The sequence below is a fragment of the Motacilla alba genome, chromosome 4 (assembly GCF_015832195.1).
Source record: "Motacilla alba alba isolate MOTALB_02 chromosome 4, Motacilla_alba_V1.0_pri, whole genome shotgun sequence".
Lineage (NCBI taxonomy): Eukaryota > Metazoa > Chordata > Aves > Passeriformes > Motacillidae > Motacilla > Motacilla alba.
This window is the reverse complement of record NC_052019.1, coordinates 71404945-71416759: the sequence shown is the minus strand read 5'-3', so window position 1 is coordinate 71416759 and position 11815 is coordinate 71404945. Positions and strand designations below refer to the sequence as shown.

Genomic DNA, 11815 nt, shown 5'->3' with positions numbered 1-11815 from the left:
CCCTGTGGGAATGGTGAAGGTGAGAGCGATCCCGGTGCTGGGGTTCATCCATCCTCTCTGGAGGCTCCCATCCCACCTTGCAGTGGTTGACCTTGAGAGCTCCGGGGCTTTTTAAGTCAGATTTTTCTGTTGTGTGTTGCCTTGGCAGCCGGGAGGTCCCGGCCCTGCAAAGATGGAAGTGCCCGTGGAGCAGGGGCAGCTGCAGTGTCACTCCCGGGCGTGCTTACACTACGGTTCTAGGGGGATTTACGCCCTGCTTCATGGCAGTAGCAGCTTGGCCTTACATTTGTGAGCGTGTGGGGCTCTGGCATGAGGAAACACTGCTTGCCCTGGACCTTCAGGCAGCTGGGGAAAGGGAGGTCATCAAACCCCTGAACTGTTAGTTTCTTTTCCCTTTAAAAATTACTTTTTTTTTTTTTCATTTGCTCGCTGTGGAGATGGGATATTGCTCACCCACACTGGACAGGGCTAAACATCCACCAGTTTCTTCCCACCTGTGTACTTGCACATCCTTCTGGAGTCAACAAACAGCCCTTTTGCAACCATTCTTATCCCTGCTGTGGTTCCTGAGGAGCACAGGGCAGGAAGGAGGGGGACACAGAGCCTGGGTGGGTGTTTCCCAGCACGCCACTGCCCGGGGACATATTTTTGGCATCCAGTGGGGCTGGGTGGGCAACACAAACTTGATTCCCGCAGACCTTAAACACCTCCTCCCAGAATGGCCGAGCCAGATGGTAAACAGGGATAATCCTGCAGAGGGTCACAAGTCACACCCGTGTCACCTCAGTCCGTGTGGCCAAGGCACCCTGATTGCTGTGCCAGGCTGGGAAATGGGACTCCACAGAAAGCCTAGGCCAGTCACTGGGACATTTCCCACTTCTGTGTCTCCACAGCCAGGAGCCAGCAGCAGACTCTATCCAACTCCTGCCATCACCTGCTCCTGCCAGGAGCTGCCAGGAAAAGGCACCAAATCCTGGAGCAGAAGACGCGTCCTCGGCAAAGCAGCCAAAGGCTTCACGGTGCCACAGTCCAGGCTAACTCCCCACCCCAAAAACCCCAATTTTGACACAAATCCAGGCAGAAAGAGCTGCCAGAGCCGGGCTGGGGGGAGCACTTCATCCTTTTATTGGTGCCACTGGGATGCGCTGTGGCTGTGTGCGGGAACCCAAAAGGGAAGGAAGCAGCGGGTGCCTGAGGGGAAAGCAGGGAAAGCTCCTGCCCCGCCAAAACCCCGGGAGCAGAGGAAGGGCCAGCCTTGTGCCACTCAACCCAGCGTGTCTCAGGGCAGGGGAGTCGTGCCATTGCTGTCCCACGAGGGATTGATAACCGTGGATTCCTGGGATCTGACCGGTGGGAGGGACAGGGCGGGGAGTCTCCAAGGGGTCCGGCGGCACGGTGCTTCCCGCCGCGGCCGCGGCAGCGCTTTTTTGGTGCCGTTCCTGCAGATTGTGCGGGGGGGAAAGAAAGGAAACCGGGCGGGTCAGAGGGAAGGGATGGTCCTGCCAAGGTGTCAGGGATGCCGGGTGTTTTCCAGCCTCTGAGCATCACGTACCTCTGCATCAGCTTGTGGATGAGCAGCTGGATCCAGGGCGCCTCGGGGGTCACGCACACCTGCCTGTTCCTCTTGAGGGTGAGGCTGCAAGGCCACGAGGCCCCTCAGCCCATGCATGTCCCTTCCCCAAAAAAGCTTTTCTAACCCACAGAGAAAACCCCCCTGCCTCCTCAGCATGAACATTTTGGGGCCTTGACCTGATGACCCTGACCCATGCAGGAAGGGACCCCCTTGAAATTGGGACCAAGAGTCACCCCAACATTTATGGGCTTGTCCCCCTCCACGTACTTCTGCAGCAGTACCCAAAGGAGCAATTGGCAGGGATTGGTTCCCAGGCCTTGCACTTACATGACCTCCTTCCTCCTGCAGTGAATGCCCGGCGGGGTAACATGGATGGTGAGGATCAGCCCCAGGTTGATGGCGTGGGCGGTGGATTTGATGCACTTGCACCTCATGTTGGTCAGCAGGCTCTCCAGCGACAGACCTGTGCCCCAGGGCAGCCCACACCAGGCACATGGGGACACTAGCCCCCTCCCCACTATCCCATCCCATCCCTGACACCCACGGGCTGCTGTTCACCGCGTTTGCAGCAGGGCTAATCCCTCCCAGCACAGCCTCAAAGCTTCTTTTCCTGTATATGGAAGGGGTTTAGCTGCAGGGTTGGAAAACTTAGCCAGCATTTCATGAAATAAACCCATTGCCCACTCACCAAGAACCTGAGTTTTGTGGGGGGTCTGAAAAAGAAGCAGCTTAAACCCACAAGGCAAACCGCCCCCAGTACCCCCCTCCAGCTCAGCCACAGGTTTAAAAGACAAGCTCAAAGATATGCAAGAGCCAAAACTGAAAGCTCGGTAGATAAAACCCACGCTCAGCCCGACCGGGACACCCAACGCCCCTGTCCAGGCCTTCGGAGGGGCCACGGACAGACAGACACCCGAAGGCACTCACCGCCCACCGGCACGGAGCCGCTCAGGAGCAGGAGCAGGAGCAGGGCCAGCACCAGGGCCGGCAGCAGCCGCATCCTCACAGCCCCCCCCGAGCTGCAGCAGCACCGCTTTATAGCCAGCCCCTGGCCCCAGGGGGGATTTCACAACCCCCCCTGGGGCTGGGAAGGAGCAGGACAAAGGGGCAGCCCTCCGCCTCAACTTCCCTGCCGTCGCTTCCCCCCGCTACACGTGGCCCGCGCTGCCTCCCCGCCACAAAAAGCGGAAAACGCCGCGGCCGCCTCCTCAAACCTGCCGTGGCTTCGGCCAAAAGCTAAATGCCTCCCACCCCAAGAACCTGGCACGCCATACGAAGGGAGCCAAGGGACAGTGACAGAGGGCTGCCACCTTTATTAGGCCTTTATTAGGCGCCCAAAAGGGACACCCAGCGCAGGGCTATGGGATAGGAGAGGCCGGAAGCAGGGATGGGCATTTTTAAGGGTTTAAAGGCATTAAAAGGGGCTCAGGCGGTAGCGTGCTCCCCTCTGGATTGGGGTAAGGCAACAGCAGCACGGGGAAGGGAGGCAGTTTTGGGCCCAGCACATCTGGCCGTGCCTCTGGTGGCAGCTTCCTCAGCGGGGAGCCTTCCTCTTCCTCCTGGCAAAAGCAGAAGGGGGAGCGATGTGTCAAGACAAGTTCCCACGGGATGCCCCCGGTGCTCAGGGGGAAAGGGGAGCTTACAGATCAGGGAGGTCCTGCAAGAGTTTCTTCACCCAAGGGGTGTCAGGATCCACGCAGACCCTCTTCAGGCTCTTCAGCTTAATCCTAGAAAACACACGGCCTTTCAGACACGACACTTCCCCTCCTGCGGCAGACAGCCGAGCCTCCCATCCTTCCCACAAGGAAAACGAGCACGAAACCGCAGCAGGTCAGGGAGGACGGGCGGGGCAGAGGGCTCGCAGCCCCGGGAGCACTTACACCACCTCGGGGCGCCGGCAGCTGCTGCCCACGGGCCACACCTCGACGCTGCTGTACCTCTCCGGCGGGATGAAGGCTCGGGTGCTCTTGAGGCAGCGGCAGCTCAGGTTGCCGTTGGCTTCCAGGATTGCTGGAGGGGCACACGGCCACGGCTCACGCATCACCCCAAAACCCTCCCCGGGCGATGCATCTCCTGCCGCGTCCCACCGGCATCGGCCACCCCGAACCCGGAAAGCCCCACAGCCCCCACAGCCCCCAGGGCCACCCGCGGGGGCAGGGGAGGCTCACCCGTGTCCCCAGGGCGGTGGGACAGCAGCAGCACCGCCAGCAGCAGGGCTGCCCGCACAGCCATGCCGGCCCCAGCCCCGGGCCCCGCAGCATCCCTCTATTTGAGCCGGGAAATAGGAGAAGTCCGGCGGCACGGGAGGCCCCGGGGTCGCGGTGGTTTTGCCCGACCCCTGTCGCTGCTGACGGCGCTCGCTGAGTTTGCAAGGCTGCCGATAAAACGCGGCTTGGGGCTTGGCAGGGGGCCCGGCTTCCCGAAACCGGCCCTGCTTTCCCCTTCCTTTCTTGGTCGTTTCCTCCAACTTCCTTCTTAGCACACACAGCCCCACCAGCCTGGAGGTTTTCTGGGGTGCTTTTCTGTCCTGCATGATCAGGTACTACTCATTTCTCCTACAGCCACCTTGCCCCCCGGCAAGGCACAGCTCAGCAGCGCCCTGGTGACATTCGCTTTTCTTTTTTTTTTTACCCCAAAACTCTGCCAAGTGACCTCACGCCCATTCCTGACATTTTTCCTTATTGGCCTGGACTGGTTTTTAAAGCCTTACAACCACCTCTAAATCCCAGCTCCATCACTTGGATGTGGAGCACTTTGGCTGGATTGTCCCATCACCCCACCACCAAAATCGTGCCCTCCAATCACCAGCAGGGGAGATAACAGGTTATGATGGGAAGGACCCCTGACAAAAGGGAATGGCTTCATAACGCCAAAGGGCAGGGTTAGATGGGATACTGGGGGGAGAATTCTTCCCTCTGAGGGTGGTGAGGCCCTGGCACAGGGTGCCCAGACAAGCTGTGGCTGCCCCTGGATCCCTGGAGGTGTCCAACACCAGGCTGGACAGGACCTGAAACAACCTGTGATAGTGGAAGATGTCCCTGTCCACGGCAGGAGGTGGGACTGGATGGGCTTTGAGGCCACTTGTAACCCAAGCTGTCCTATGATTCTAAGTCATACACAGCTTCAAAGCTAGGAGATCCAGGGAAAATACAGCAGAAAGAAAAATCCTGAATTTTATTGGACTTGAGCTTCCAGAACAGGACACGCCACGCTATGCCACACAACCCTCAGCCACACACTGTGTTGCCGAGCACTTCGCATGGAACAAGTCACAAATTCATTCCTAAAGAAGCAGGAGCAGCCTCTGACAGGGAACAGTTTCGCAGACCACAGGCAACTAAATAAACGAAGGATTCATATTCACGCTGATCCGGGGACCAAGAGCATGGGAGAACCCCCCCACGAACCTGCCACGGGGCTGGGGCCAGCAGCGAGGCACCCTCCCCACAGCCACTGCCACCAGAGCCGGACGCGGGGCTTTCGGGAAGGAAGACAGGGCAAAGTGAGGAGCAGCCAGGTCCGCGCACCTGGGCATCATCTGCCAACCTGCCTCGGGGCTCTGGGCACCAACTTCCTTAGCAGGAAACCTATTTTTTCTTCCTGTGAAAAGCAGAAGGAGGAGAAACGTGTGAACACAGAGAAAATCGGGTCTGGGAGAGGAAGCTCCTGCCCCGGCCGAGGGAAGTCGCTGCTGTTTGCCCGGGGCGGGCATCGCTCGCCGGGATGGCCACAAACCCAGCACAGGCACAGCACAGAAGGGCAGCTTTGCCAGCATCAACACACTACTGCACCTGCCAGCGCTCCCCTCGTGTTTTTCCCCCCAAACTGTTTTGGAAGTTGGTAAGCCAGGGGGAGCATGACTCACAGATGGGTCGTGCTGGGCCGAACACTGCTTTGCACAGCAAAGCGCAGCCCCTCATGGCTTTGGAAGTGGGTTCTTTGGAGAGCAGCAGCCCTCCGAGAGCTCCTGGGCCCACGAGAGCTTCCCAGAACCATGGATGAGCTGGGATGCTGTCCAGGGACACCTGAGCCAAAGGAGTTTCTATCTGACAACTTACGTGCTGGCAATGCGCTTCAGCAGCTTCTTCACCCAGGGGGCTTCGGGATTCACACACACCTTCCCCGAGGTCCTTAATTTAATGCTGAAACGCAAGGAGAGCTCCTGAGCATTCCCGTCCCCTCTAAAGGTAGGGGATTCAAGCAGCCAGAGCTGATGGGGAAGAGTCAGATTTGGCTCAGTAGAAAGCTGCCAGAGGCAGAGGGAGCCACAGCATGGCTGGGAACAAGCAAGATGCAACACATTCCTAGGTGGAGCAGAGACTTGGAGCCCAGAACGCTCCTCAAAGACAATTTTTTTCTGGAGATGTACAAATGTATCAACACCAAGCAGCTAGAAAAACCTGGGAAAATGTGTTACGGCTCACGCTGCCTCAGTGTCTGAGGAAGTGCTTCCTCCAGGCTGCAAACACCTCTGCTCCAGCTCGAGGAAACCACGCTTTGCCCCGCTGGAGAGATTCCTTTAGGCCCTGGGGACGTGCATTTCTGCCCCTGATGTTTCTCAGCAAGCAAGCAAGGTGGCGCTTTTGGAAAGGTTTGGATTCCAGCGAGGCGGCGGAGGGGTGGGACGCTGGCAGCAGCAGAGCCCGCGGCACTTACATGATCTCCGTGCGCCTGCAGCTGCTGCCCAGGGGCCTGATCTCAATGCTCTCGTATTTCTTGGGACTGATGTATTCCGAGGTTGTCTTGGCACACCTACAGCTCAGGTTCCCGTTCACCTCCAGGATGGCTGAGAGAGAGAGAAGGTGGCAGCTTACAGGCACAGACAGTGCCGACAGGGAGTCAAACGGTGCAGCTCCAGGAGCCTAAGGAAGTTCCCTTCCCGTGTTTTCACTGCAGGGACCGCGGTGAGAAGCTGCCACCTGCACCTCTACCTCAGTTCCCTGCTCCCACACGGTTCCCAAAAGCTGAACCAGAGCCCTGCAAAGGACGGTCGTGCTTTTCCCCTGGCAAACAACAAGGCAAGGCCTCACCCACCAGGCTCCACCAGGAGGATGCCAAGCTCCCCAGCGGCTCTGGGCGCAGGACGATGCCAGCAAAGGCACCCGGAGCTCACCTGCGTGGGCAGAGTGGGACCCGAGCAGCAGCAGCAGCAGCAGCCACGGGAGCAGGGGGGCTCCCATCCTCAGGGAAGGCTCAGCCCCGCAGACCTCTGCGGGAGCACAAACAGCCCTATTTATCGGGGCGGGTCACGCTCCGACTCCAGCACAGAATTCACACTTCAGCAGTCACAGCCGGCCAGCAGAGACACACAGAGGTGATGTCATTTCTCAGATGCTGCCCAGAGACAGCCCAGAAGCTCAGCGATCAATAGTTTTAACTAAAACCAGCCATTGGGATGGAGCGCAACGTTTGGATTCCCCACACATCTCCCCCACATCACCCTTCATTCCCTTGAGCATTTACCCCTCAGCCACAAAAAAAAGCCCAGAATGAAAGCAGAGCCCAAGCCCCTGACTAAGCAGGGGGGATTTTAGCACACTCAGACATTTACATATTTCTTTCTTGGGGCTATATTTTCCCCACGCTATTTTTGCTGCCTCTCTCATCAGCGAGAACGCCTCACGCCGTGCCAAGGAAAAACAATCGTGATCTCGCCGCTTCATGCTCGCACTCAAATCTTTCCAATTTCACGCTTGGCCGGGCGAGTAACTCGCCCAGGATGGCCACAGGAGCACCCCGTGCCCTCGGGTGTTGGTGGGATGGGGGCTTTGCCCTAAATAAATTCAGTCAAGTCACCAGTCGGGAAGCAAAAGGGGAAGGGGATATGCGGCGAGGCGAGGAGGAAGGAAGAGGGCAGAAGAAAAGAGATGTGGTTGTGTGATAATGTTGTAATTTGGAGCTTTCAAATCACATCAGCATTTTATATAGCTGCTACCAAAATAGTAAATATTAAAAAAAAAAAAAGTCTTCCACTCAAGCTACGCATCTCTCTTTGAAAATCTTGGGTTTTTCCTCTGAGATAGGTCCAAAAATCTTGTCAAGCGCTCATCCAAGAGGTGATTGGGGAGTTTAACTCCCCGTACACCAGGGTCACAGAGAGGCCAGGGACAATTTCCACAAGCTATTTCCAAAATCCTACAGAAAGAATGGGCGCCTTGCTGTCACGGCAGTGGAAGAGGAGATGGCCTTAAGACTGGGTTTTGTTTAACCCTTGCAGAGCTCTCAATTTCCTTGCAGAGACTTATTAGAAGGAACACAACCAAGGACTGGTTTTGCTGGGTTGTGGCAGGAATCTCTTGGAAAAAAATGGTGGGAAAGGCAGCAATTTATCTGAGAGACGACTGGTCACCCATGCAAACTGCTACGGAAGCAAAAAAGACATCTGAAAAACTTTCTGAAGATCCTGGCTACAAAACAATCCTGCCTTTTAGAACTGCGAAAAAACAAGAGAAGTGAAAGCAACTTTCCCCAGAAAAGATGGAGCTGGAGCATTCGGCTGCTGCTCTTCCAGGACTGGGGGAACCCAGCAGCATCCCTGGCAGTGCTTAATGAATTGGGTACAAGAAGAAAAGTTACCCCTGGACACACGCAACAGATGGACCAAGATGAGCCAGATCCTGCCCCTGATTTGTGGCCACAGGGCAGGTGTCCGCCTCTGGAAAGAAGCAGGAGCTACAGAAGCATCAGCTGGATGGATTTTGAGAGGGTTTTGAGATTTTGAATGGGCTGGGCAGCAGGCAGGGGGCTGTGCTGGATGACAAAGGTGTAACTGATGAAGTCTGGGCTGGTTTCTCAGAAGGAAACGCCACAGTCGTGGCGGTGGCAGATATTTCTGCACAACACGTGGTAATTTTGTAAAGGGAGAAGCAGGGTGAGGATGTGAGCTGCGACTGCATTTAAGCTGACTGCTTCCTGGATGCCAGGAATTCAGAAGAGTGGCCCTCGTGTAGGGATGTGCGACGTGACCCAGGCCAGCATCCACTGAAACAAATCCAAAGCACCCTCACAGCTTCTCTGTTTTCTGCAGCAGCTGCCCCCGTGCAGGCAAGACTTTGATTTTAGTCATTTTTTAAATCTAATTCTTATTGGATTTTTGTAATATTTTTTACACTTGTAATACTTTTTAATCCTCCCTGTGGTACCTAAGTCAGAGACCTCCAAAAAACAGTGGTGCAAGCAGCACCTCAAGGCCACATGGAAAACCTTTTCCACGTTTAGCAGGACGGGCAGAAACCCAACCCTGATGTCAGTGCCGAGGAGATGTGGCTCTCCAGCCCTTCAGGGAGGATCCACAACAGGCTGCATCACAAACATCTGCAGCAAACAAACCTCTCAAAGAGAATCACTTGCGAGAAAGTGATTTTTCAGCTTACCCCTCCTTTGCCCACAACTCACTCAGGGCTCCTTGCAGGAGAGGAAAAAAAAAAACCAACCTGTGATTTATTTTTTTTTTTTAAATTATCCCCCAAAAACCCCAACTGCAGTGAATCTTCACCACTGTGGTTTGTGGTCCCTCACCTGCTTCAAAGATAAAGATGCTTCCTGCCAAAACCTGAGAAACCTGAAACCCACACATATTTCAGTGTCAACGTGAGAGCACCAGAATTAGCCAAAACCTAACGAAATCAGTCCAAAATTAGGTCGGGTGAACAACACATCGAGCTCACTCTTACTTGCTGCCTTCAAGCGAAGACGCACGACTTGCTGCTGACGCGAGGGGACAAAATGGTGGGCTTGGCCCATTTTTGGAGACGGCAGAGTGGTGTCAGGACACCTCTGCAAGCAGGTGAGAAACCTGCTCTGGCATCTTCACGAGTATTTGGTGTGCTGAGGGCTAAAGAAGGGAATATGGTAAGAGGGAGCTTCGAAAGGGATGGGATAAGGAAGATGGAGCAAGGCTGGGAGCAAGAACAAGAGAAACTGCACAAGACTTATAAGAAACTTAAATGCAACATTCCTGCCCCCCCAGTCCATCTTGGGGACCTCTGGGGAGCAGCTTTCTGCTGAAGGGACAGCAATACAAAAACAGGGATGCACGGCCCCATGGCGGGGACAGTTTCTGGGAAGTCCTGGCCACCCAAGAGATGCAAATGGCACCGAGCAAGAGCAGGAGAAAACCCCCAGACTTCTGTGCCAGCCTGTCCTTGCTGCTAGAAAAGCACCATGGGGAACACCCCAGCACCCCCGTGCTGCTCCAGAGCTCTCCACTCGTTTCCTGTCCGAGTCACTCCGAGACGAACCCACCGCCGAGCAGAGCGGCGCCGTTATTCGTCAGCGCCACTTCTGCCTGGCACGGAGGACGTCAGGCAGGAATGGCAGCCGAGGACTTTCCCAGAAAGTGCCACCGGGGCCGTGTGGCCCGGCTGGCTCCCCACACATTTGCATGCGGGCACAGGAACCGGTCTAGACGCCGCAGGTGCCGCCGAGCCCGCGGGCGCCGTTGGCCATTTGCATCGGGGCGCCGTGGGACAGCGAGGGCTCAACCCTGGCCGTGGAGCGAGGGGATGAGGAGGGAAACCTTCATCCCGGGCCAGGAGGGGGCCAAGGAACAGCAGCTGGGGGTGTTCTAAGTGAGCTGTGCCCGGTGACTCGGCCCTGCTGCCCTGTGGCGTTCCACACATCCCCGGTGGATGGAGGAAGGTCTCCGGCTTTGGGCGCTTCCTTCTGGGGCCAGCGAAGAAGCACTCCAGGTTCTATTCACAGAACCAAAACTCCTCCAGCTACATCCAGCCCGTGCTTCTCCAGCTGGGAAGTTTCTGCTGAACGCAAAGCCTGCCATTGCTGGAGCTGAGTTATTCCTGTTTGGGCATCACATTCAGGCAAACGCTTGGCAACAGCCCTGGCTCTCCAAGCTCTCCAGGAGTGTTACGGCAAAGTCTCCTCCCCTTCTCCTTGAAGTTTGACATCGTGATAAATGCAGCTACAAGTTTGGTTAGAGTCCAGTTAAGCATTTTATATTTTTCCAATTATTTGTGGTTCCCATTTTAGTTGAGCCCATAATTTAGCTGTCTCTACATTACTCGCAGAATAACCCACAACTGTTATTGCTGGTAGAGCTTAGCATGGCCTCGACCCATTTTCTACGGGTTAAGTCAAGAGACAGCAGGCCATCCACAGAAAACAGTGCTTCTCCTCAACCACACACAAGGGTAAAAACACACCAGGAATGGACCTAAACTCGACCATGCATCCTGGGCTTACACCCAGGGTTGCTGTTTTTATTCACGTCCACTTAATGTTTGGAGGCCCCTTGTCTTCTTGCCAAGTGCCTCTCCACTTTTTTTCCCTTGGGGAAGATGTTTTCCCCACATTTCATCCACAAGCTACCATAGGAGTAGATATTTTCCTATTAGTAAAAAACCCAAACAAGCCAAGAGCTACTGTTCTCCAGCAGCAAGTAGAAGTGCACACGGCAAGGAGGGGAAATCCAGGTCTTCACTGAGAGGGAAGCTGCGATACCAATGAAATGGGCAGCCCTCCCTTTGGAAAGCCCCTTGTCAACTTTTCTCTTGGAACCAGCACCCCTGAATCAGCACTCACACTCAGAGATGCTGCCAGAAGAGACAGAGAAACTGCAGCCCAACTTCTGCAAAGGATGTAAATCTCAGCAGCTGGAAGAATCGATACTGAAGGGGGTTGCCTTGGGCTAAAACATGCGGCTTTGCCCAGATTTGGGGGCTGAAAGAAAGGTGGCTCGAGCACACAAGTCGTGTCCCAGGCTGGGAGGTGACCAAGCTCCGCCCTGCCAGGTGGAAACGAGGAGGGAGATGAAAGGGAGAGAAGAAAGGCTCCGGGAGACACATGAAAGTGAAACCAAGAAGCACGAAGCCATAAAACCCATGAAACCCGCTTTGATCTTTGCTCAGCTTTTATCTCGCCTGTCACTTACCACACACACCCTGAAAACCAGCAAGGCCTCAAGACTCAGATCTGTCCCGGGGCAAAGCCTTGGGTTAGATACAGAACGTTCCTGAAGCTGTTTGGGTATGTCCCCTCCCTTCCATGCCCCACATTCCCGTGGTGTTTGGGGCAGCCAGGAGTGAGCACTTCACCCGCCAGCTCTGGCCGTGTGGACTACAAGGAAGGCACTTGGAAAGATGTTTCCCAACATAACCTAAGCACAACAAAACGAGGGACTTTCCTCCTGCCTGCAGGTTAGGGCTGGGGGAACGTGGGCAGCCTAAATGCTGGCACTGTGGAGGTACAAGGTTTAGACTTGCTGTGGCAGGAGGATGCTGTGTA

The 11815-nt window shown here is 55.6% G+C and overlaps 2 protein-coding genes across 2 annotated transcripts; both read right to left on the bottom strand.

The window, feature by feature from the left end:
• Positions 1 to 1102: 1102 nt before the first annotated feature.
• LOC119700345 (C-X-C motif chemokine 6-like) lies at positions 1103 to 4080 on the bottom strand. Its single transcript, XM_038135344.1, has 7 exons — positions 3742 to 4080; positions 3454 to 3583; positions 3217 to 3300; positions 2501 to 3132; positions 1901 to 2036; positions 1553 to 1636; positions 1103 to 1439 (listed from the first exon to the last, which is right to left on the bottom strand). Exons 1-4 carry the CDS (start codon positions 3803 to 3805, stop codon positions 3108 to 3110), a joined length of 303 nt encoding a protein of 100 aa, XP_037991272.1. The 5' UTR covers positions 3806 to 4080; the 3' UTR covers positions 1103 to 1439; positions 1553 to 1636; positions 1901 to 2036; positions 2501 to 3107.
• Positions 4081 to 4709: 629 nt separating this feature from the next.
• CXCL13 (C-X-C motif chemokine ligand 13) lies at positions 4710 to 7024 on the bottom strand. Its single transcript, XM_038135345.1, has 4 exons — positions 6687 to 7024; positions 6230 to 6359; positions 5632 to 5715; positions 4710 to 5173 (listed from the first exon to the last, which is right to left on the bottom strand). Exons 1-4 carry the CDS (start codon positions 6751 to 6753, stop codon positions 5161 to 5163), a joined length of 294 nt encoding a protein of 97 aa, XP_037991273.1. The 5' UTR covers positions 6754 to 7024; the 3' UTR covers positions 4710 to 5160.
• Between the last annotated feature and the right edge of the window lie 4791 nt (positions 7025 to 11815).